This window comes from Molossus molossus, unplaced genomic scaffold, assembly GCF_014108415.1.
Source record: "Molossus molossus isolate mMolMol1 unplaced genomic scaffold, mMolMol1.p scaffold_m16_p_16, whole genome shotgun sequence".
NCBI lineage: Eukaryota > Metazoa > Chordata > Mammalia > Chiroptera > Molossidae > Molossus > Molossus molossus.
This window is the reverse complement of record NW_023425351.1, coordinates 9,644,721-9,669,777: the sequence shown is the minus strand read 5'-3', so window position 1 is coordinate 9,669,777 and position 25,057 is coordinate 9,644,721. Positions and strand designations below refer to the sequence as shown.

Genomic DNA, 25,057 nt, shown 5'->3' with positions numbered 1-25,057 from the left:
TGGAAATTTCTGGGATGTGTGATAAACAGTGTATCCAATAATTTTGTTCTCAAGGTGATCTTCCTAACTGAGTCCCTTGGTCTAATGAGATACAGGAGAATTTCTTGTTGATAACACAAACTTCTGTAAGCCCTTGGGTAGTGGTACTGTCTGAGGCTCTGAAGGCAAGGAAGACACATTTATATCCAGAATATATATGTAAGTTCCAGTCAAGTTGAATTGCTGCCCCATCCAGAGTGAAAAGGATCCAATGGCTGGTTGGTCTTTTGAAGGGATGGTGTAATATTGAGAGGGTGGCATTTATCTTTTGCTGGCAGATTGAACCTTGAGCTGTGAGAGTAGCTAAATCAGTCCTAGTAGTAGCCCATGCTGTTGGGTCTGTTCAGTACCTCAATCCCTGCCACTAAGGCTACTCCATTAATGACTCCATTGTGCCAGCATTCGAAAGCTGAAGACAGAGGCTGGCTGACTTCTCCTTACTAGGCCATTCTGTCTGAATGGTGATTTAATGCTTCTTCCTTGGTTTATGCTCTCTGATGAGTGTCATCATGCAAGACAAAGACTTTCACATTTCATCCCATTTCTCACATGTTCACTCGCATGCCTTTTCCTCAGATATCCTTGTCCCTAATCTTTGAGCTATACTATTCGTCTTGTTCCTGCCTGACTAGTTAAGCTATTAACTTTGCTTATGCATTCATATATTTTCTAAACTTAGCAACTATTCAATCTACAAAAAGTGTGAGGAAGACCAGTTATACCCCTGCTTTGCCCTGTACCTCTGTCCACCGGAAAAGTTTCTTCTCTGTTTCTTTCAGAGCCACCCTTAAGAGGTGGCCTGACACGTATTTTCAGATTGCACTCCGATGCTGAGCTAACCCACTCATGAAGCTCATCCTTTTCTTCCTTCGTATGTGATATTCAGGAGCCCTGCGTATGGTCCATTAGGGGCCGTTGAGTGTGAGGTACTGCCACCAGAGTGGTGGATATCATGGGGATCTGCTCATGCAGCTTACTTGTTCCCTTTAGACTTACTTCAATCCAATACTAGACCTTTTATCTTATGATGGGTTATTTGTAGGCCTGCTTGACATAGTGACTTGGTAGATCTAACAAAGACCAGTTCTGGATGGTCAGGGATTTTGTCTCTACTAGGGCTGTTATTGAGTAGTGCAGAATTCTTTGCTGCAAATTTACTTGCTCCAGAAAACTTTGGGTCTGTATTGCAATTCTTGCATTAGATCTTGCCATAAACTCCATTAGCATATTTTCCTTTCACTATAGATACCTTCAAAGATAACATGGTCTCTATCAAATTTTATGTCCAACCAGCAAGGCTGTCCATAGTGTAGCCGGGACCTGCTCAGCAGCTGTTTCAAAGCTGGCCACTTTCCTCGTTGCTCCGTTTATGGGTTGCAGTGGTATTCCCCAAGTGTACAGTGTGTTGTCCCCAGAACCCAAAGATGCCAATCTGGCATGTGCTTTCTTCTCAGGGTAAATTCAATAATGTGTCTTTTATTATAATGGAAACACCCAGAATGCTCCAGGCCACTGAACCCCTTGAAACTTCACTGATATGGTATGCCTCTAAATCTTTGTTGGTTTATCTTCCACCCTCTGGAAAATAGATGTCTTGCCAAAGCTTCTAAAATGTCACTTCTTGCTAATCTGTTCTTGTTAACATGAGATCATCAACATAATTTACCAATGTGATGTTTTGTGGTATGTCCTGCTATCCAGGTCCCTGTAGACTGTGTTGTGACAGAGAGCAGCAGACTTGCACAATCCGCAGTAAGACTATAGCTGTACACTCTTTTTCTTATCACTGGAATGTAAACTGCTCCTGGTTCTGCTCTCTGATAGAGATGGGAAATAACATTATTTGCCATGTTAGTGACTACAAAACATATATTTGAGTCCATGTTAATCTGCTAAAGTAAACTGCACATATTTTGGTGTAGCAGAAAGAACTATTATTTGTTTAAAAACGTTTGTGTAGTCCACTGTTAATCGCTAGGATCAATCTTATTGGGGTCCACACTTGTGAATTTAATGGAAAAATTATAGGGACCATCAACTATGCATTTTCTAAAATGTAAGGGTGGCACTAATCTCTGCCATTGCTTCTAGAATATAATGTTTTGATTTACTATTTGGGTGATGGGAAGGGAGAAGTTTCAGAGGCTTCTATTTATGGTTCCTACTTCATTAGCCAAAAGGCCAGAGCAGATTTTTGCATCTCCCTGGAGGTGGAAGAGCCTGAGCAGCTCCTCACTTGTTTGTCAGTTGTCCTGTGATGTGCCCACATCTTCTGCCCACTTTTTACATTGATTGTCATTGTCTTATTTATTTGCGAGACTCTTTAATATATTCTATGTACATGAGTTACAAATAACTTTTCCCACTCTGTAGCTTACTTTTTTACTCTTACTAATCTTTTAAAAACTGTTTTTGAAAGGTATAATAGAAAGATGTACATATCATAAAAGTAGCGCTCAATGAATCTTCACGATGTAAACACACTTGTGTAAGCAAATCAAGAAACAGAATATCGATAGGAATCTCTGCTTACTGTTATCTTTTGGTGAATAAAAGTTTTAATTTTAATGGATTCTGATTTGTCATTTCCTTTAAATTAGTGATTTTCATAAACTGCTTAAGAAATCTTTGCTGAGTTAATGAGGATATTATCTCACATTTTTTCCTATCATATTTATTGTTTTACAGTGCATGTTTTAAATCCATAATTTTTCTGAAATTATTTGTTGTATATACTATAAGGTAGAAGTCAAGACTTTGTCCAGATAGATATCCAGTTGACCTAGGGCTTTCATTAAAGTAACAACCCTTTCCCAAATGACAACTTTCTCATAAATTGATCACATATGTGTGAGTCTGTTTCTGGACCCAATAGAGGAAACCTCTCTCTAGTCTATTTCATTGGTCTATTTGTTGACGCTTGCTCCAATAACACCCTATCTTAAAGTACCACAGATTTATGATAAGCTTTGACATCCAAGACTCTAAGTCTTTCAACTTTGTTCTTCTTTGAGATGATCTTTGCTATTTTTGGATCTTTTCATTTTCATATAAATTTTAGAATTAACTTGTTAACTTCTAAAAAAAATTATTCTTGGAATTTTGGGGGGACTGCATTCAATCTAATAGATAATTTGGGGGGATTAAAATTTTACAATACTAAGTGTTTTATTCTATAGACATTTTCTATTTCTCCATTTATTTGTCTTTTTCTCCATGTTATATGTTTTGTATACATTTTACACATTTTTTAATATTTATTCCTAGGAATTTTTTATTTTTATGTAGTATAAATGATCTTGTTTTTTAATTATTTTTAAAATTATTTTATTGCTAATTTATAGAAATTCAGATAATTTTCTACCGTGACCTTCTAAAGTTACCTCCTTATTTTAATGTTTTGTCTGTAGATTCTTTGGGTTTTCCTCAAACACAATCATATCTCTGAAAAAGTAATAGTTTAAGCTTTTCTTTTTCAATCATCATATACCTTTTTATTTTCTGTTTAATTCTAATTCATACCTTCTGGTCCCTTTCCACATGTCTGTAGTATTCTGCCTAATTAGAAGAAATCAGAAGAAATGCCCACTATGTAATTTCCATGGAAATATTGGAGCACATAAATAGTTTCTTTAGACTCAGGGATTAATAACTTCCAAATGATGTTTCTGTTATATTCTTTCGGGAAAATGTTGTCAGAATATATCTATTGCTGAAGCTACAGTTTTAAATGTGTTACATATCATCTGGTAACTTGCACTGAGAATTTATTACTGTGGAAAATAAACTGAAAAACCGTTCTGGAGCCCTGTGCTTATTGGACAGATGTTAAGGTTTATAGTTCCCTAATTTGTTGTACTCTTTTCTGAAACCTGAAAAGTTAATGAATTTGACTTCTAAAGATACTTCCAGCACGGAGTTTATTATTAATGTTATCTAATTTTTCTTATCCTCAATCATTTGTTAAATAAAATTTCAGTCATGTGTTGTCATCAAAGGGAATACCATTTCAAATTAGAATTTGAGTTTCTAAATGGAAGCATTTCTCAAATATGTAACCAAACATTTTTCTTGGGTAAAAATCCAGATATTTTAAAGATATTTTAATAAAGTCAAAACCACAGATTTGAAATATGGCATTAAAAGGTATTTGGTACATTGATAAAGTTCCCTGGAGGACTCTGGATGTTTAAAGCAACAGTTTGATTGAATAGAACAATAAATGCAGGGGTATTTTTTCTCTTTCTTGCTCATCTACTCGAAAAATATAGATAATAGAGCTCATTTATTTCCTTAACATTTCAGAGCTCTGCAGATGGGAAAACACAACCCAGTGGAAATTATTTCTGGCAACCTTGAGAAGATATGTTAGCATTTTGTGGCATTTCTTTCAGTGACATGTAAAGCATGGCTTTCCCTCATCGCAGTGTCACAGTGAAGTGTCACAATAAAGCCAAAATAGTGTGCCCTCGGGGAAAACTAGGGAAAGGGACCATTTTCCATGCAGACACAAAGGGTAATATTTATTATAAAGCCTTTCATTTTAGTTCTGAATGCTGCCTGGGCCATGGCTGCTTTGCAGTGGAGAAGTGCACAGAGTGTGAGATTTAAAGCAAATGCTATGTATAAATCTAATGTAATTTATGTAAATATAAATAATATGTAAAAAAGGAAAATGCATTTATGGACATATAAGCGTGCATAAATCTGCACAGTGTGTCAGGGAGTGAGTTGTAATGTTGCATGGTGGCGACATCAGCCTGATGTTGATGGAGTCCAAAGAGCACTGATCTGGGAGTCAGAACAGTTCTATCTGGACCTATTTTGTCCTTCCCAGTACAGATGTTATCCTCTTTATCTATAACATGTGATATAAAAATCGTTATTCTTGTTTGATAGATAAGGAATTTGGTGTTCCAAAAAATTTAATTATTTGTTACAGATTACACAGCTAATATTACTTAAGGAACTTCATACACAGTGTATCAAATACAATAAATTTATTTTAAGCTAAATTTGTACTTGTTATGAAACCTTATATTTCCTCTTTGTCCTTGAACATTTATTATTTTGACCCAAATATTAAACTTTATTTTTATTGCTATTAAATAGCACCTTATTAGTTTCATTCTACTGCTCCATGCTATGGACATTTTGGGTGCCTTAATTATATTTTGCAACATGTTTTTCATTGCTGTAAATCATTAGTATCTCCAGAGCTAACGAACATCGAATATATCTGCACCCAAAGCATTAGGCAACGCCCTGTGATAGGCAGCTTCCTTCCAGTTAGAGAGGTGGCTGGTTTACCCAGGCACTATTTTACCCAATTGTCAAGTGCATATGGAAATTACCCAAATTCATTGTTCTGACTTGGCAACATGCAGGAGAGAGCATGAGCCTTGGGACCCACGGACTGGAATTCAAATACCAGCATCACCAATTATTGAATATGTGATTTGGATAATGTAATTTGTCTTTATAAGTAAATGTAGATAATAAGGTTAACAAGACAAAGTTTGTAAGGATCTTACAAGTCATTCATCACCTCAACCATCAAAGAAAAAATTGACACTTTTCTGACTGAACAGTTCTTTTTAACCACCCCACCACCCCACGTCTCTTTCGTCTCCTTAATCAGTGTTTCCAGCACTAGCAAACCTTCATCTCCATGAATGTTCTCAGCCTCTTTCCATTGTTACGCTTAAATTGGTTTTTAGAATCCCCCCCCACCACCATCACCACTTTAATATCTGAATGCCATTTTTTAGGACTCTCTTTCATTTTCTATAAACCTTCTTAGTTGGAGATAATTGTTTAATGGTCTTGTATTTTTTCTGAGCATTGTTTGTTTGTTTGTTTATAAAGCTTATTTATCTCTGCCTGGGCACATTACATGTTACACTTGGCCAATGTATTTAACATTTAGACACTCATCTATACATTGGGAAACTTGATCTATAAGATAACTGAAGACACTCTGATCTAGAATTGTATACTATTGGAGATTTTTATACAAATCGAGAGAACAGTAGTGTGGACTGTTTGCTATGGCAGACAACTGAGTACTCTAGCTCATGACGAGCAGTTCTCTGAGATTCTGAGAGTCTTTGATGGAAATTCACTTGACACTTTAAGTAGTTTAGGGAACTTCTTGAATTCTTTTTTACATACCTAGGAAATTTATTCCCTTTGGTATGTTTCTTCTGTCCCTGTTTCTTCTGTCCCTCTTCCTTCAGGTCAATTTCCTTGACGAAGAATACAAGTGTAAGGGTAGTTCTGTGTCTCTGTGCTTGCTCTCATTATATCATAACCACACGTTATAAACTGTTTTCCTTGACAAATCAGTAGGTTCAGGCCATGTAAGGTTTTTTTTTTGTTTTTTTGTTGTTGTTGTTGTTGTTGTTGTTTTTTGCTGCAGGCTTGTTATAAAGACATGTGTTTGCTTTCATGACCATCTGGTTCTATTATCTTTTGCTCCACCTTCTTTACATGGTCATTTTAAATTTGGGCTCATAAGAAACATTTTACAGAAGCACATTAGCTTTTTTAGGAACTACATTCTTCTCTTCCTCAAAATAATTTTAAATTCTTCTATTTTAATCTATTTTTGAGAGATTTTTAACCCTCTTGAATGATCTTTCCTTCCAGATTTTTTTTTTTTTTTTTGCCTAGAAGAAATAGCACTTTTATTTCCTCTGAAGTTTTTAAATCTACTCTTCTAAATTCAAGGATTCATGTATGACTATAATCAAATAATTATCATGAATGGATTACCATCTTTACACTGATGTTTCTAAGAGAACAATTTCAGGCCTTTATTTATTTAGTAATATTACTGGCACTTAATCTTTTTTTTTTTTTTTTTAGTGATGGAATAAGTAATATATTGCTTTTGAGTCTAGGATTCTCTGTTCTGGATATTTAGATCTAAAGCTATTGCATTTTTGTTTCTAGAGCATTTAATAAATATTTCTCATAGACTCACTGTTAGCTAAACCCTCTGGTCTTCCTGGATCTTGCAAAGAGGATGTTTGTCTTAACGTCAGTGCACAGAGTAGTCCACGTTGAATGTGAGTGAGCTGTATGTAGGAAAGCTATTTTGAAAGGGTCACCCTCAGAAGCATTTTCAAATAAAATGATATGAAAGTCGAAGTAAGAATAAATTGTCCATTTTTGTGGAATCCAATCTTTTTCTTCTCCTTTTATGTGTTTGTTCTGTGTGCCAAATATGTGAGAATAAAAAAATAGAATGCCATGTAGCATCTTTTTCCTTTTTAAGGGGGTGGGGTGGTTCTAGAGATAGGTTGGTTAAATGTTCATAACTGCGCCCCCCTTTATGCTCCTTTCTTTCAAGTCAAAGTTCAGGATGTGGCATCTCAAGTTTGAGGTGCAACTGTGGCAGAGATAAGCAGTTTGGGTTGCAAACAACTATTGAAAAACCTTGCAATTTATCCATACTGGACATGATTTTTGTATCCAGTGGTATATCTTTCACATTAGCTGTTTCTTAGGATTAGCAAACCAGTGCAAATCTTGTTTCATCCTTTCCTGGGTATTTAGTGTAGTGCCACGCAACACAGAGATTAACATGTGTTTACTCAGAATTAAGGATGAATTTTTTTTTAACTCATCTGATGGGCAGTGAAATAGAATCCACAATTGATTTAATGGATGGACTGCTTTTGTTCATGCCAATAACAAACCCTAAACTTTTAGTTCCAAGTTTTCACAGACTTTGGGTTATACGTCATGAAAGTCAAATGGCAAATGGCAATAAACTGTCTTACCATGTTCTTAATTTGCCTCAATCACTATAGTGCTGCATACGATTGCTCCATGACGAAGAAGAGGAGAACTGAAGAGCAGGCCTCGGGTGTCCCTGTCAACAAGAGAAAGTCCCTGTTGATGAAGCCCAGGCACTACAGCCCACACATGAACGGCACGGAAGGGCAGGACGCCAGGCCCCAGGCCAGGGAAGACGATGGCTTCGTGGAGACCAATGCTCAGACTACCACAGGTAGCAAGGAGTGGTCCAAACTTTATCTACTCTCAGGTACCAAAGACTGAGTCTTAGCTTATGCAAAACACATACAGCTTGTGTGTTCCAATCTGGAAGCAAAATTAAACATTTATTTCACTCAGAATCCATTTTTTAGGGCTGATTTTTATCTGTATGGTATGTCTAAAATAAGTACCAGAGAGTTCTTGCCCTGGGTCCAGTTTCAAAGTGCAAGGTTAAACTGTGCCTCTTTTTGAAGAATATAAAAGATATTAACCCTTAAAGTTGAAGAATACCTTGACTCCCAAATACGGTGGCTATCTACTGCCTGAAAGAACCTTTCAAAATAAGAGGACATATTTAAGCTTTAAAATATTTAAGGTATAACATACACGAATTAAACATTTATTTTGTTTTATAAACATATATAATATTATTTAACCCTCAAAATATAATTGATGATAACAACATGGGCCAATACAGGTGGAGTGTGACCTTAATATTTTCAACAGTTTTAAAATAAATATTTATAGCAATGGAGTGCAGACGGGACATAAAGATAGCAGCCTAGTATCTCCTTCAGTAGGGCAATGATATAGAAAATGTATCACTGTACCCATTATTTCCAAAATAAATATTCTAATTTACCTATAAGCACACATTATGATTCATGAATTCAATTCCTCACTCACTCATTAAATGCAGTTTGGATGCTGTTATGTATAGTTACAATTTTAAGATGTTTCTCCCCTGTTCAGTTACTCCCATTGGTCCCTGGGGTCACAGTACCTCCAGGAGTCAGAATATCACCAACCACTTTTTGCAGGAGGCTAAAATTAAGGGACATGCAAAATATCTAAAAAATTTTTGAAAAAAAAAAAAAAACTGAATAGAAACCTAAAGCTTGACTTATTAGAAAATGAAATTAGGTGTACATATGTACTATTAAATACACACATTTTTTCTAAATGTGACTTTATAGGAATCAAAATATACTAACTTAATTGTTATTTGAGAAAAAAAAATTATGTGTCATACCAAAGTCAACAAGTTTTAGATTATAAATATCTATTCTATATAGAATTATAATAATATCAATAGGTGTCAACAGAAAAGATGTAAAAGTATGTGGACTGAGTGAGCACAAATCTCAGATCACAATCAGTAGATCTTCAATAATCTTGCTTTGCAAGTAATTTGAGATTTTGTATTTAAAACAAAGTTGTGTTCTGATTTGACAGTGTTTAAGTACATTTTCCAACTTTTCTATGTTTAACATATGGCTTAAAGCCTTATGGCTCATCTGTAAATTATAACCATCTTTGACTTTTTTGTTTCCTTAAGCTGGTTACATTTTTGTTGATTCATGAAAATTGCAGATTGAATCTAGAAAGTCCTTGAATCATTGTGGTTAGACTTGGACTATATCTGCCCACCGACTCCATTATAGTCGTGTGATCATTATAGATGATCATTGTATTAACCAAGAAAATATACTGTAAAAATATACTCAGTTAAAATTTCAGTCATAAGCACTAATGGACATCTATTTGTAGGTTCACAAATATTACCTATCTTTTATATTTAGTACTAGAACCACTACTAATCACAATAAATATGCTGAAATTCTAGCAGTAGAGGCCATTATTTTTGAATTTTTAACATATTTTGGCACATAAATTATATCACTTAATCTACCCATGTATGATATGGACATACTTGTACAGATATGGTCATTAAGGACCAAGGAGATTTAATGCTTAAGGTAATGCAGCTTGTAAATGTTGAAAAGGACATAATTAGGAAACAATTGAAGAATAAGCAAAATAATTATTTCCCAGCTAACCATGCTTCATAATCTAATTCTCCCCAAGCTCTGACTACCTTCAGAAAGCAGACTGGGCAAAGTTTCTGCAACATTAAATCAACATTTCCAGAAATGACAGGTCACAGATGCTCCTATCTCTGGTCAAAAGAGCAAAACTCTAAGTTGTCTGTCTTGAGTCCTTTGAGCAAGTTATCCCCCACCCTCCAGAAGGAAGGAGAGCTAAGTCGGTGCCCAAGTAAGGACTTTCCATCCCTGTCTCATTTACTGTTGGTACTCCAAGATCTTTATCTGGCCAGGTGTGTGCCCAGTTGTGTCTTCAGTGGACAGTTCCGGTATGGAAGAGGGGGTAGAGTGCTTATTACAGCTCAGATAATGAGCTTGTATCCATTTAATGGCAAAACTACACCCAGTACCCTCAACTGGCTGTCTTTCAAAGGGCTGCAGGTGGGCTCAAGGGCCATGGACACAGCCGTGCAGATGCGCCTTCACTGAGGCAGAGAAGACTCCAGTTGTTTGGAGAAGCACAGGCCTTCCCATGCAGACAAAGAAGAGAAGGGTGACCTTGAAGTGAGATTAACCCCCTGTGGAATCCCCAGGTTATAGCCACATGCTCCTGATTCCAGGAAATGTCACAGTTATAGCAGTGCAAGGGGCTGAGATAAGACTTTTAACACACATTATCTCTCAGTAAGTAGCAAATAAGAGGCAAACCACTGCAATTATAGAACTTTGAAAGACAAATTTATTTTTCTAAGACTTTTGTTCCCAGCAAAATTTACATATTAAGGAGGCCTTGAAAACTAATCTACCCATACAAATAATTTCGATAGTTATAGAAAAAGAACAAAAACGTCATAACAAAATCAAGTTATACTAAAGAAGTCAAACTCAAAATATGTTGTGATTTCAGAGGATTGCTTTGAAATTGTTTTGACACAGAACAGCTTCTGTAGCTGCAAGAGTCCGTGATATAGACCTTGTGGGTTTCCCAGTACCTCAGAGTAGAGAGTTTGTTTTAAAGCAAATAAACAAATGTGACCTTTTACATATCAGGCAAAAACATTTATTAAAGTGTCCCTTCAACCGTAACCACATCACTCATGACTGAGGAAGGGCTGCTGTCCTTGGTAACTGTCCAAATCTCTGGCTGCTCAAGGAATGGACCTGAGGAATTTCCTGACTTATATCGTTTTGATATTGAGAAAGTAGAGGTGAGGCTATTTGCTAGTCTTTGTTTTATTATTGTATTAGCTTTTGGGGGGGTCTTTGTTTATTCATTGCAAGTTAGCTGTCAATGGTATTCTAATATCTTTCTATAAATTCATTCTTGAAAATGTTCAAATCTGGGAAAATAATAGGCTACTAGTATCCTGAACAGTTTCTTCTAAAGTTTGCTGTGTTTTGTAAACATCAAACATGCTACATGACACTCCTAGGCTGTGGGATGGAGGGGTAGCTGTTACAGAGGGACGGGCGAGGGGCTGGGAGCCACGTGGCCCTGGTTCTGGATCTCAGCCCCCCATTGGCTAGCTGTGTGATTGTGAGCAAGCCCTTAGCTCTTTAGAACCCTAGTTTCCTTTCTGGAAAGTGATTTTTGAAATGCCTTTCTTGTAGTTATTGTGAAGATTAAACAAAATAAAGAATTGAACACCATGCCAGGAACATGTCAGTTTATTGTCCTAGGATGTTATTGGATCATGCAATCATTGGATCATTGGATCATCCTCATTTTAAACATAAGGACCCAGGACTCAGAAGACATGGGCCTTCTCAAGGTCACACAGGCAGGTGGAGCAGAGCCAACCACATGACCCTTGTTCCTGGACCTCAAAGCCATGGAGATTTTCCCTCTGCATTGTGCATGGGTTGTCTAGTTTTCCAGGACAGCTGACAAGCTTTGCTACAGTATATGTGATGGTTGGTAACCCAGGCTGAACCTTCTTTGCACTGCAGTTGAGCCCCTTCACAGGGTTCAATTTCACTAGTTAATTCTAAATGAAAAACAAGCCCCACCTCATTTATGTGGAGGGCCTCGTGTATCCTCTGCCTTTGCTATCATCTAAAATAGTACCTAGTGAAGGGGGAAGAGAGCCACCATTATGAATACCTGTTGGGTGTCACCTGCTTTCCATGTGTTCCTGTGGGAGGTCTACAGTGTGCCTCACTGTATGAGTGAGGACGCCAGGATCAAAAAGGTTAAGGGACCTGTCAGAATTTGGACAGAGACCAGTGCCAAACCCACACTCAAACCTAGGTTCCTCTGACTTTAAAGGGAGAGTTTTTGTAGTTATTTCAGTGGCAAAAGCACAAAATAAGTCACCAGGCCACCAGGGAAAATAGAAACACACTACCGTGAAGAAGTAGGCAACCCATTGCAAAGCTAGGAGTGACAAGTGTCTCGTCACAGATCTGTCAGGTGAAAAAGCTCACTCAATTTTTTTCTTGTACTTGCAGCAAAAGCCGGGGAGAGAGACATACACAGAAAGTTGGTTTGCAGGTTTGCAGACCGTCCTGGAAACTGCCGTGTGCAGTGCACGTAGGCATGGCTTTCGGCAGGACTCCTCTTTTTCTGAAGAATAATTAATAAATATTTTCTTTTAGCATATAACAAACAGTTGAACCAAGCAATTATGTAAACTGGAAATGACCCAAAATGCTGGCAGTTGGCAGCAGCACAGTGAAGTGCATTGTCGTGCACACGTGCATTTTTGTCACTCCCGCCTCTCTGGTGATCTGCACTTAATAGGAATATTTTAAACTATGTAGCTAAGCAACAGAGGTAATTGTTGCTTTCTAGAGCTTTTGTTAGCACTCTACCACAGCCCAAATATGCATAATTAGGTATAATGTCTATAAATCATTATTGTACACATGTGGGTAGTTAAGTGGAGTGAGAGAATAGTTCAATGAATTGAGCATATTCACTGAAAATGCTTTTTATTTGTTTTCTGTAGTTCATAATACTTTAAAATTATCATAACCCTTTACACTTTCTCTTAATCACCAACCGTGATATTGAGAAAAACTTCATTTGCATTTTAGACTATGTTTAATATATTATTTAAACCTGGAGTTCCTCTGATATGAATTCAGGAGAGGATAGACCATCCTATCAAATATTATATGCTTGTTTATCCAGCCTCTTTTCTAGGAAGTAAAATGTTAAATTTTTCAGTTTATGTTGAATAGATCCCAACAAAAGACTGCACCCTATAATCAGCATTATTTAAAGGGGCTAGTGTTGTGACTAAATTCTTCCCTTCATCCAAAAATGCTTTTAGTTACTATGGCAATATTTACTTGATCCTGGCAGTCCAGTGTTGATTTAGGGAGATAATTACCAGAAAGGAAGATGATGGAGATGTATTTTTGAGTGTCCTTGTCAGAGACAATGTTTATAAAAAAATTAAATGAGACAAAAAAAAAAGGCTCATTGTCTCCTGCACAGATGCCCTCTCCCACAGCCCTCACGTTGGATGGCTGTGCTTTTCTTCCTCCAAAGGTGCTTATTGACGCAGAATGCACTTCCCTTGGTGTCTTTAGCAGTCTTTAAGGTGGCTTATTATTTGTGAATCCCATCCTCCACCCTTTCTTTTGAGACACAGAAATGGTCCTCCTCCACCTCTTCCTCTTCCTTCTCCTCCTCCTCCTCCTCCACCACCACCACCACCACCACCTCCTCCTCCTTCTTCTTTTTTGTCATAGTATTCACTAAAGGGAGCATTGCTGGGTTGTCTGGTGCATTTCACAGCCTGGGGTGTGCTGGGTGCCAGGCTCCCCAGAGTACACCTTAAGCTGGGCAAGGGTTAGGTTACCAGAGAATCTGGACCCTTAATTGGTTGTTTGCACTGGAACACACACTCAGATACACAAAATCTTGTCACCCCAACTGGGCCATTGCTGAGAATGAAAGGGGGTGATGTTACCAGCTGCACTGGGACAATAGAGATCCAATGAACTGTCCTAGACAGACTAACACTTGGGAACTGTTCTCAGTCAAGGGGCTTCTTGACTGTCAAGACTCCAGTAGGTCCTGTACCGCGAACAACTAGTCAATGTTCAACATCCTCCATCCATCCCCATCTCTTGCCTCATTTCCTTTCTACACAAATGCGCAAAATACCAGACCAAAAAATGTGCTACTGTGTAATATATTATTTGATCATGCTAATTTTCCCATTTGCTTCTATTTCCACGTGAAATTTTTGTATGGCAGGGAAAAGGAAACAAACCAAAGTGGTCAGGACATCTTGAAAGCTTCAGAACTTTTTAAGTTATCATTATGTAGATATATTTTGTATTTTAACTAAAATTCCATAAAATCTGAAAGTGTGTTTGAAAAACTATGAAGGTAAAAAACTTAAACCAACTAAGCTTTGAACATATATTGCCATGCTAGCAGAGAACTCTGATGAATATTTCCTTTATAATGCACAGCATTGTGTATATTTGATTTCCTGCTAGGTGGATAAGATTTGCAAATATAATAGGTAACAATAACTTACATTCAGCACTCTGTAACTGTTATGTATCTACTTCAGTACCCTAGAAGCACTTCTTGGTATACTGAAAATTCCAACAGCTCATTTTTTTTAAAGATAATTCTCAGAATATAAAGGTCTAAGTTTTGTTTTATTTTGTTTGTTTTAAGAAGATATGTTTTTTTCCTAATTTTTTAAAATGAGTAGAGCCTACATATTCACATATTTCACGTATTATATATATTTTCTTAAAATATTTGAAAATAATTTTAAATTATTAAATATAGTTAAATGATTTTAACACTATTTTTCTTAAACTATTTTTGTTCTTGCTTTTCAAATATTGGTGTGTGTTTGTTTCCGTAGAAGAAACCATGATAAAACCTATGGATGAGAGTCTTCATTCAACAGCACAGGAAAACTCCAATGGGAAGGAAGACAGATACGACTGTTACCAAGAGTTTGTGGTCAAATCTTTAATGCACTTGGGGAAATTAGAAAAAAATGCACCTGTTCAGACTATAAATGAAAACTTAAATGACAGTGGCATCCAGTCTCTAAAAGCGGAGAGTGATGAAGTGGATGAGTGCTTTATGATTCATTCCGATGATGGGAAAGACAAAATCAACGACTCCCAGCTAAGATTCTCTTCCTCCGACGACAATGAGAGTAACCCTGAAAGTGCAGAGAATGGTTGGGACAGTGGCTCCAACTTCTCAGAAGAAACCAAACCATATAGAGTCCCAAAGTATATTTTAGTGGATAATAGGAAAGACATATTGGAAGTTACTGAAATAAAAACTGAAGCTGACAAATTTATCTCTTGTGAAAATAGGTGTGATTCTGAAACACAGGGGAGAGACCCACAGAGTGCTCACACAGAACCACTGGATGGCAAAGCCCAGGCCTCGTTCCCTGGGGCTGAGGAAGACGATAACCGGTGCCTGGCAGTGATGACAGAAGAGTCTGTGGACCTGGAGAAGACGAAGGGAAACTTGAGTTTGCTGGAGCAGGCCATTGCTCTGCAGGCCGAGCCCGGCTGTGTGTTCCATAACACCTACAAGGAGCTGGACAGGTTTCTGCTGGAGCACCTAGCAGGGGAAAGGAGACAAACCAAAGTTATTGACATGGGTGGAAGACAAATCTTTAACAATAAACGTAAGACATGTTTTCTCATTTATTTTAGAAATAAAATTGCTTTAGGGTCGGAAAAAAAAATTAGTATAATTTGGTTACTTCTTCCAGATAGCTTTTTTTTTTTAACAACTTAACACAATTTAAAAACTAGTTTATATTTTAAAATAAGCCATTTCTTTTTGTTTTTCTACTCCCTAACTTGTGCTCAGATCAAGCTCCGCCAGTTTTGCCATGTTTCTACACACAATAACACACAATAAAAGGATCATTGCCTCTTTCTTTTAATTAGATTGCTTTTTTAAAGGGTACAGTACTTTTTTAAAAGTACTTTTTGGGGCATTAGAAATACATTAGTACTTATTGGATTTGAAATCATCATATTCATCAATCCATTTTAGAAATATATTTTTTCTTCCCCACCCTCTTTCTGGGATCATCTGGCAGTCTTTAAGCTTCAAAATAATGTCAAACTATTTGTAAGTCAGGCGGGATGATCTATCTGATCCTTCTTAGGATAAAACTGGCTATTAATGCTTTTATAAGCCTATGCCTTTTACAAGCTCTCTAACTAAGGGTCCACAGAAATCTGGGCCAAGCTTGAATGAGAGAGTAAATATGCTTAAAACTGTTCCTCAGACTTTAGGGAAATTGTGTCTGCTCTCCCATAAGAATAATCCCATCCCCTATTTTACCCCCAGCCTTGTACCAGGTGGGCCTGAGGAGGATTTTTACAGTCAAGTGGAGTTTCCCAAATGGTGGTACTTAAGTGCCTAGAAAGCTTGCTTAAGGTGGATTTCTCCAGGGTCTCATCAGACGCACTGCTCCAGAACTTGACCTTTTTTAAGCAAGTTTGTCAAGTGGTTCTGGACACCTAGTCTGATAACTACAGAATCAGGGAAAATCAAGGTGGTGGCCCCAAGGTTGTGCTTATTAGAATATTTAGATGTTCTAGTTGCTTATATTTATGCAGAAATGAATGACATGTTTTGTCATTTTAAGTCCATTTTAGTACTCACCTATAATCTTATTAGATATTGCCTTGCAGCTCAGAGCTGAAAACACAAAAAAGAATAAAATAATATCATGTCGTGAGGAACAAGATCACACTATGCAAACATACAGCCAGAGTTGGGATGTCTAGTGTGTGGTTTCGGGTAGGACACTGTATTTAGCTCTGTGTACTCCACTAATATGCAACTGTTGGACTCACTGTTTGGTTTTCTTGTTTATTTGTTTTACTTTTTAATAAACTTCAAAATTAGAAAAAAAAATGAAATTTACTTCAAATTCCCCCAACCCATAATATCTAATATACTATATTTCATTTATCCTAAGATACATAGTTTCCTAGTTCAATATATCTGAAATCAAAGAATGTGCCATAATTTAATTTCAATAGTTTTTTTGTTCTTACTAGCACACAAAATAATGTTTCATCTTACAGTTGATGGAATCTTCCTGCCAACAAAATCCAGAATTCAGAGAAATTTTAATTATTTTGCTTTAGCTTGAAATACTTGACGATCCTTTGTCAATTTTGTAGAACTTTTGAAACTATTTTTGTTTTCAAAAATTAACAAGGCACCAAAATCTGTGCTTGCAAATGTGGGTCATGTTGAGATTTACTGAATGTCTAATGTGCTGCCTGAGTCAATAGTGTATCTTATTTCATAGAAAATGGCGCTTCCTTAAACATGTATGCAAGGAGAGCCAGACCAGATTAGCATATAACAGAAGGGAAAAAAGACTGAAACTCAGAGAAACGAGGTTCAATCTAGAGAATGCCTACAGAGTCCAAATTAAGTATTCACTTTCCTGATCCTTTTTCCAGATTTGGGAGCCAGCAGCGTAAGAGGTGCTTTGCTCTATGGCATAAATTCTATACTTCTAAGTCAACACTTTTCCCAAATGATAGCCATACTCTTCAAAATATCATCCTAATTTTCTACAGACCATGGGCATGTGACTGCTATTAAGGAGAAAAGAGGAAGATTCTAAAATATCATTTTACCCAAGACTTCAGATGAGTCAGCAATTCTAAAATTTAAAAAGTTTGACCATCCTGTTGCTACTAAGCATCTAGTGAGACTTTAAGTCAAAATATAAGTAGAATCATCATACAATTTATTGTACAGCTTTCTAGAGTGAAGGGAAGTGAGGTGCACAATCGCACAGGTGTATCAGGTGTGAATAGGACAGTCCCAGTCAAACCAGGATATAAGGTCTTCAGGGTGTAAGGTCATTCTGCAGCCTTTCACACAAAAAGTAAAAGGAGCCAGGTCTGAGAGTCACAGGAGCTCTGGCTTCTTATCCGGCGAACAGGTTCTGCCCTATAGAGCATTTCATCAGCATCTTTGTTTCAGCCACAGAGAGGAGCTTTGCAGACAAAGGTGCATGATGGACTGTCAGTGGACCACACCTGGTCAGGTGCCAGCCCTGCCTTATCTCCCACACCCTCTCTGGCTTCCTGTAGACAAATAGTGTGGCAAGGAGGAGAAACACTTGACGCCAAACCTTTCAGTATGGTTTAGAAATGTAGCCTCACCTGGATGAGATCCAAGAGAGGAAAGGCACCGAAATACACACTGCTTCTCCTTTTTTTCTAGTTCACTTTCATATGGTGTAAACCCTCCTAATTCCACTCTAATCAAACTTCAAGGAATTTGACTAGTGGTCTACAGATAGTGCATGCCCAAATCAACTGGAAATTGGGCAACATTTTTGGATTAAATAAAATCTATATCTATAAAAATCACGGAACATGTCAAAGCTCTTAATAAGCCCCTTTATCTCGTACAGAAAAAAGAGTATATTCTTCCCATCATGGCATTTCAATCCTGTCTGTCTAACACAAAAATGCCTGCTACTCAAGGAATCCCCGTATTTCCGCTGTTCATTTCTCACTGACAATTTAGAGCTTTCTTTCCGCTCCGCCCCTCCTGTGCCGACAACTTGAAGGATCTTTGGCTCCTCCCCCTTTGCTGAAACCATGCCCCCAAATAATTGCATTACATACAACCTGCTGTGCCCATCTGCCCAGGAACGTTTATAAACCAACAACTGGGGGGGGTGGGCGTGCTATCACAGAGGCAGCCTGCCCCTTGCAGTCTTCTGCTCTGAAGACGGCTGCCCCATCCCACGACACCGCCCTGCTCCTCCGGACACTCTTGGAGCGGAGCATATGTGTCCCCCGCAACCTCCAGGCAGCACTCTGCCCCTGATTCCTTTCCAGGCAGCTTTCTGGAGGCAGGCTCATGCAGATTATTTATTGTCATTATTTTTCATTCCATGCACTAGTGAGAGGGCAGTTTGGTCTATAAGAACGCATTTCTGTTTTAAGTGCCTCTGCCACCTCAATCACGAATGTGAAAATTCTGAAGACAGCCTCTGTTAGCTCTAACCTCCTTAGCATTCCTGCTAGTTTTGGTTATTTTATGTATTTAGATAACCGGTTATCTAACCCTCAGCAATGTGTGTGCCAGAAGATTAAAATCCAGGGCTTGTCTTCAGCCCTCCCCCTTTAGGCTGCCGTCCCATGGCAGCCTGACAAAGTGAGTTACAAGGTGTCCCTGATCCCTGCCTGGCTGTGCCTGTGATCCCCACCCCCACCTCATGTTCTTGGCAGCGCTCTCCAGACCATTCGCCGCAGCCTCCCCTCTTTGATTTCCATTCTAAGTCTCCCGCAAGAATGTTGCTTTGCCAAACCTTCTTCCTGTTGCCTCCGTTTTCAGTTTCTGCATTCAGAGTAAATATACAGCTCCTTTCCTGCAGTCCCTGCCTTGAGAGCCAAAATTGCAAACCATTGGTGTTTTGGACCCTTGGGCCTCTGCAGCACTGCCCATTGTTTGAGCGTGGCCCACGGTGGCATTCTAACTCTGGTGGGAGCAGGTCCCACACATGCCTGGGAGCCTGGGGCCTGATGCTTTCTGAGTGACAAGGCCAGAGATGTCTTTCTCAGATATGGTGGCTTCTTTGTTTTGACATTTTGAACCTGGCTTTTACCAGACTCCTTCAATAGGAGATCATCTTTGCTTTAAATAAATTCTTTCTCACTTTTTTTTTTTTTCCTTTTCAGGGGCATGTGTATCCTGTGGTGTGGAATTACTTTTTCAAAATGAGGCTCTAACTGCAATCTCTGGCATAACAACTTAAACTCATCTTGTATTTTAACACTCCCTTGCCCTGTGTCAGCCTTTGCTTAGGAAACCAAGAAAATTGAAAACATGTTTTATGTTCCCACAGGTCTTATTCAAGGCAATGTGAGAAGAATGTTTATGATGATGAAACGGAATGAAGTGAGAATGTCACCCTGCAAGGCCACTCTGTTGAAAGGGAAGGGAAAGAAGAATAACCAAACGAATCTCTCCGTTTCATTTCTCTGTAGATTCACCGAAGCCCGAGAAGAGGGAGACCAAATGCCCCATCCCTGGGTGTGATGGCTCAGGACATGTGACAGGCCTCTACCCCCACCACCGCAGCCTTTCAGGGTGCCCCCACAAAGTGCGGGTTCCCCTCGAAAGTGAGTACTTCTTGGCCCTAAAAGAAGTTGGTGCCTTAGTTTATATTCTGCAGCATCACAATGGTATCCTCTTTCTCCTCTAATTTGGAATTAGGAATGGAAATATAAGTTTCTTTAATTTCATCAAGATAATTTTCATCTAACCTGGTGTTTTAAGTACAGTGTATTAATATAAAACGTGGGTACAGTCAGGCCAACAGATCACGAGATGACTGATATTGAGAAGATAATTTGTTCTCATGGTTCCCAAGGGGAGGGGCAGGTCTCACCAGGGAGAGCCACACTGGGAAGTACCAGGCCAGTCAGGGGGCAGAGTGCGGGGGATTGCGAACAGGGGCCTTTACTGCAGTGTCCATGGGAAGCAGCGGAGGAAGCAGGTTTAGGATTGGCTTGTTTGATTTCTTTCCATGCTCGGCCCTGGGAGAGCAGGGCAGGCAGAGGGTCCTGCAGTGCCAGAACCTGATGAAAGAGGCTGGGTGGGGGCTCAGAATGGGTTGGTTTGCATTTGAAGAGCATTTACTGTCTCTAGGAGTTAGGGAGCCCTGGGAGGGGGTCTCCCCAAGGTTAGCAAGGCCCCAGATGTCAAAGCATGAAAATACAGAAAAAAGCATGGTTAATACGCTGTGCCCCTGCACAGTCCTTTCTTACTTGGAGGCATGGCTTCCTTAGGCCCACCAGGAGTGTTAGCCTCAGTGCATCATCCACTGTCCTCTGCACCTGCCTCTGCCCTTAGCGTCAGGTAATGTCTGTGATGTTGCCCCAGGACAATCTACAGCAGCTGAGGGCCCTGAGCAAGAGCAACCCTAAGCTGGTCTCCACACCCACAGGCTCCGGTGAGCTGGCAAACAAGGAAAAGGAAAGGATTGCCTCCTAAGTTTTCAAGTGTCTCTGTGTTATATCCTCTGCTTGACCCTACTTATTGAAACACCTCTTGATTCATACAAACCGCAGTGATGGGAGTGTCTCAACATCACCCTTGTCAAAATCTTTTTTTTTAAATCACTGAATCTAATCAGCTCAACACTATCCCACTGGATTAGCGATTCTTCAAACTGATTGCCTCAACCATACTCTTTCACCAGTAACTGAATAGCAGTGAGGGTGAGGACTGGGCGCAAGGGACAAGGAATCAAAATAATACCTCTTAGTAAATAAAGAAGACTATATTCAAAACTTCATATTGCAGGGTAAAGATAGAAAGAACTACTACCTGATAAATAATGTTTTCCATTCACTCCAGGGAAAAGCATAAATATATAAAAGGAAGATTATGAGCTTTTCAGTTTAAGTTAAATATAAGCAGAATAGTCTCATTTAAGTCTAGTGTTAACCATATATGAAGCTTAGAAAACCTAAAACTTGGACAAACTTGCTGAATTTAATTTTTGAAGCCCTTAAGGGCCTATTTACTTCAACTCCAATAACTATGGGTAGGGAGGATGGTGGGTTATGTAACTAAATTCATTTGAATGCAAAACTGAAAAATCAATTTATCAGTGTGTTATGTATTTATGGTATATCATTTTTTTTCTTTTATGTGATATCTTGTTCTTAGTTCTTGCCATGCATGAAAATGTGCTCAAGTGTCCTACTCCAGGATGCACAGGAAGAGGACATGTGAACAGCAATCGAAATACCCACAGGAGGTAATTACAAAAAGAAGTGAGAGACACTTTCCATCAAGAAAATAAGAAATGAGCAATGCGTTATCCAAATCACTACATCAGTATCAAATACCTGACCACGGTTTGACATAGATAAGAAGTAGTCTCAATTTGCACAGAGTGAAAAAAAAAAAAAAAAGACCTCATTATTTACTTCCTTAGAAATGTTCATTTAACAGTCAATTATGCTAACAAAAATGTTAAATTGAAGACTAGGATTACACATTCATATAGACATACAAGTAGAATGTTCTCTTTTACTCTGAACCCTCGCCACAGCTGTTTTGACATTGAAAAGAATTGCTTAGGAATCTTGAACCCCATTCTATAAGCACTAAAAACGTACCAAAAAGCCTTCAGTATATGGTGGTTTTGACTATAAATCAGGATGAAGCTAAACATTGCTACTTTTCATGGAGATTCATCTCAATGAGATATCAACTAACTTAAAACACTACATTTATATATAAATGTATTGTGTATATGTAACTATTTTTGGTGAAAATGCTTATTGTTTTATGTGTATTTCATATTATGTATAGATTATGTGGTCTGCAGATACTATTTGATTCATGAGCATATTGCCAGAAACCGTCATATTCTATTTAAACTAAGACATCCAACGAAGTCATTAACATTTCCTAACGATCCAAAGATAAATCATGGAGTTATCATGCCAACATCTATGGTTGGATACATTGCCATTGGAGTGAATACATTCCACTTAAAGTATTAGGAAGTTTCAGAATAATTTAGTTTTTTTTCACTTACATAATATTTTTATTTAAAAATGAGTTTATCTACCACCTCAGAGATGTGGTTGAGGGATGGATGTTGACACTATAGTTTCAAACCCCTTTGCTGTGCTAAGTGAACTATTAATATGACTTAATACTTAGTGTGTGCCATGTATGCTGTGAGGTATACCTGCCAAAGTAAATTATCTTATCTTTTTACCTCAAATCCCCCCTACTCCTGCTTTTTTTTTTTTTTAACAGTCTTTCAGGTTGTCCAATTGCTGCAGCTGAAAAATTGGCAATGTCCCAGGACAAAAATCAGCTTGATTCTTCCCAAACTGGACAGTGCTCTGACCAGGTACACAGGTATGACCTCTCATGACATCCCTGGTGCTCTGTTCATGCTACACTCGTACTCAAGGGCTCTGTCACCTCCATGTGCTAGTTCACTAAGGCCTGAGTTTCCTTCTCAGCTACCAATATCCACTGAGAGGCTGGTCCAGCTGATCACACTGTCACTTCAGTGAGCTTTTAGACCCTCCAGAAGTTTTACTTGAAATTAACCTGTATGCAAAGATAACATGGTATGGATGAATTTAAAAGAACTGAAGTATATGATAACATATATTACTCAAAATTTTGCATCACTAAATACAACCCATCCCACTGGTCAGCTATGCTCCACCTTATGATTAACTTAACCTTTCTGCCCAGAGAAAATGCCATCCTATGTCACTCATACCACTTAAACTATGTGACGTTATATATCCACCCTATGTTCCACATATACATTTAGCTTTTTTAAAACACAAATTTATTCAGTGAGTTAATAACTATCAATAAAATATATCTTATTGGTCCTAGGTGCATCACAATCTCTGGCAGCTTAGAAGACCATACTTATCCCTCAATAGTAAAGTATATATGTCAATTAATGTGAGGTTACATTTATTAATATAAAAATCATATGTAAGAAAAGTGATTTCAGGATGGAAACAGATGACCAGATGTTCATTGTTGTTACTAAGACACTGAAATGCAAAATAGGTAGTAGGAATATTTTTTGAGATTTGGCTTCTCTTAATATTTGCTTCTATAGACCGAATTAAAAGAGTCAAAATAGGCATTGAAGTCACTGGAGTGAAGAACACATGTCAAGTGAAGTAAATGCATTATTGAATAAGTAACCTGCAATTTAAAATTTTATAACAAGATTCTTAGTTGTCTTACTGTATTCTCTAGTTTCTCCCTAAATAGGTTATTTAACAAAAGAGACCCAGAGACATGGAAAAAGGAAACAGCCTGACAAACCTCAGAGGGAAGGGGTGGGGAAGGTGGGAAGAGATAAAACCAAGAACTGATGTGCATATATGCACACCCGAGGGACACAGACAATAGGATGAGGAGGCCTGGAGGAAGATGGGGGCGGGAGGAGGTCAATGGGGAAAAAAAGGGGGACATCTGTAATACTTTCAACAATAAAGATGTAAATAAATAAATAGGAAATAACATTAAGTTTTACTTTGCTCACTTCTTAAAAAATAAATATTGTTTTAGACTAGAACACTTATGTAACATTAAGGGTATAAAGCAAGTGATATATACAATACAAGACGAACTAATCACTCAAATATTTTTATGTTTCAGCTAAAATGTTCTCTACCAAATCCAAGAAATATTATCAAAACTTTGATGTTCTGATGAGTCAGGCGTATTTTGGTAGAAAACAAAAGAATATATATATATATATATATATATACACATTCTGAAAGGTATACTTATTTATATTATTTTACCATTAGGCCATAACACCACAATATTTGTGTTCTCATTGGCTGGAATTGGTACCACACAAACATGCTGCCCTTGTTTAATCCAAGTACGATAATTCTAAAAGGAATATTTAATTCACATTTAGCTTGGATTGGGATAGTTCTTTTGGAAAAAAAATGTAATAGCTATGATAATACAGTAATTTAGATTCATATTGACATGATAGCAATTTAATAGCTAAAATATTGAAATACTATTTAAAATATTATGTAAATTAGCAAAAACATTCAGACAGAAGTTGGCAGGAAAGGAGAAAAGCCTGAAAAGAAACTCACAATTCATGTATCAGTTTTCTGCTGCCTGTGCAGCCCCTTCTAGGTGTTAGTTTCCTGCCAGGTCTGCTGAACAGGGCAGAGTGTTCAGCATCGCTTCTTCTGAACAGGTTATAATGTCTTTTCCTCACTAGTTACAATCGTGACTTTTCACTGCTAATTTGATGAACATTTCTAACAAACAAAATGTGCACACCTTGTCAGCGCCCTAATAATAGTTATATGGCACTTTTCTCTAAGGAGCACAAAGTGCTAACATACATCAAACACTTGCTCCTCTTGGCATCTGCATAAGATGAATGAAAGTTTGTACATCTCTCTTTTACCAATGGGAGACTCGGATGCACAAAATGAAGCCCCACCTTAAGCACCCAGGGTTCGAAGTGCCTCTCTACCTCTTGCTCCTGGTGCAGAGCACTCTGCTCTGTTGTGTGGTGCCCACAGCTCTTTCCCACAGTGCAGTGTCTCCAGGGTACCCACAGGCATGACACACCTGATCTGCTCTAAATTCTGAGTGAATATGCTTATTCACCAATAGTTTTACC

At 38.0% G+C, this 25,057-nt stretch overlaps 1 protein-coding gene across 1 annotated transcript in view; it reads left to right on the top strand.

Annotated features, from left to right (window-relative positions):
- Nucleotides 1-25,057, top strand: part of ST18 (ST18 C2H2C-type zinc finger transcription factor) — a 118,802-nt gene that overhangs the window by 42,372 nt on the left and 51,373 nt on the right. The window contains exons 6-11 of the mRNA XM_036264100.1: nt 7,860-8,059; nt 14,717-15,098; nt 15,186-15,508; nt 19,872-20,006; nt 21,562-21,652; nt 22,669-22,773. Of these exons, the coding sequence (XP_036119993.1) occupies nt 7,860-8,059; nt 14,717-15,098; nt 15,186-15,508; nt 19,872-20,006; nt 21,562-21,652; nt 22,669-22,773 (1,236 nt within the window). The remainder of the gene's footprint in view (nt 1-7,859; nt 8,060-14,716; nt 15,099-15,185; nt 15,509-19,871; nt 20,007-21,561; nt 21,653-22,668; nt 22,774-25,057) is intronic.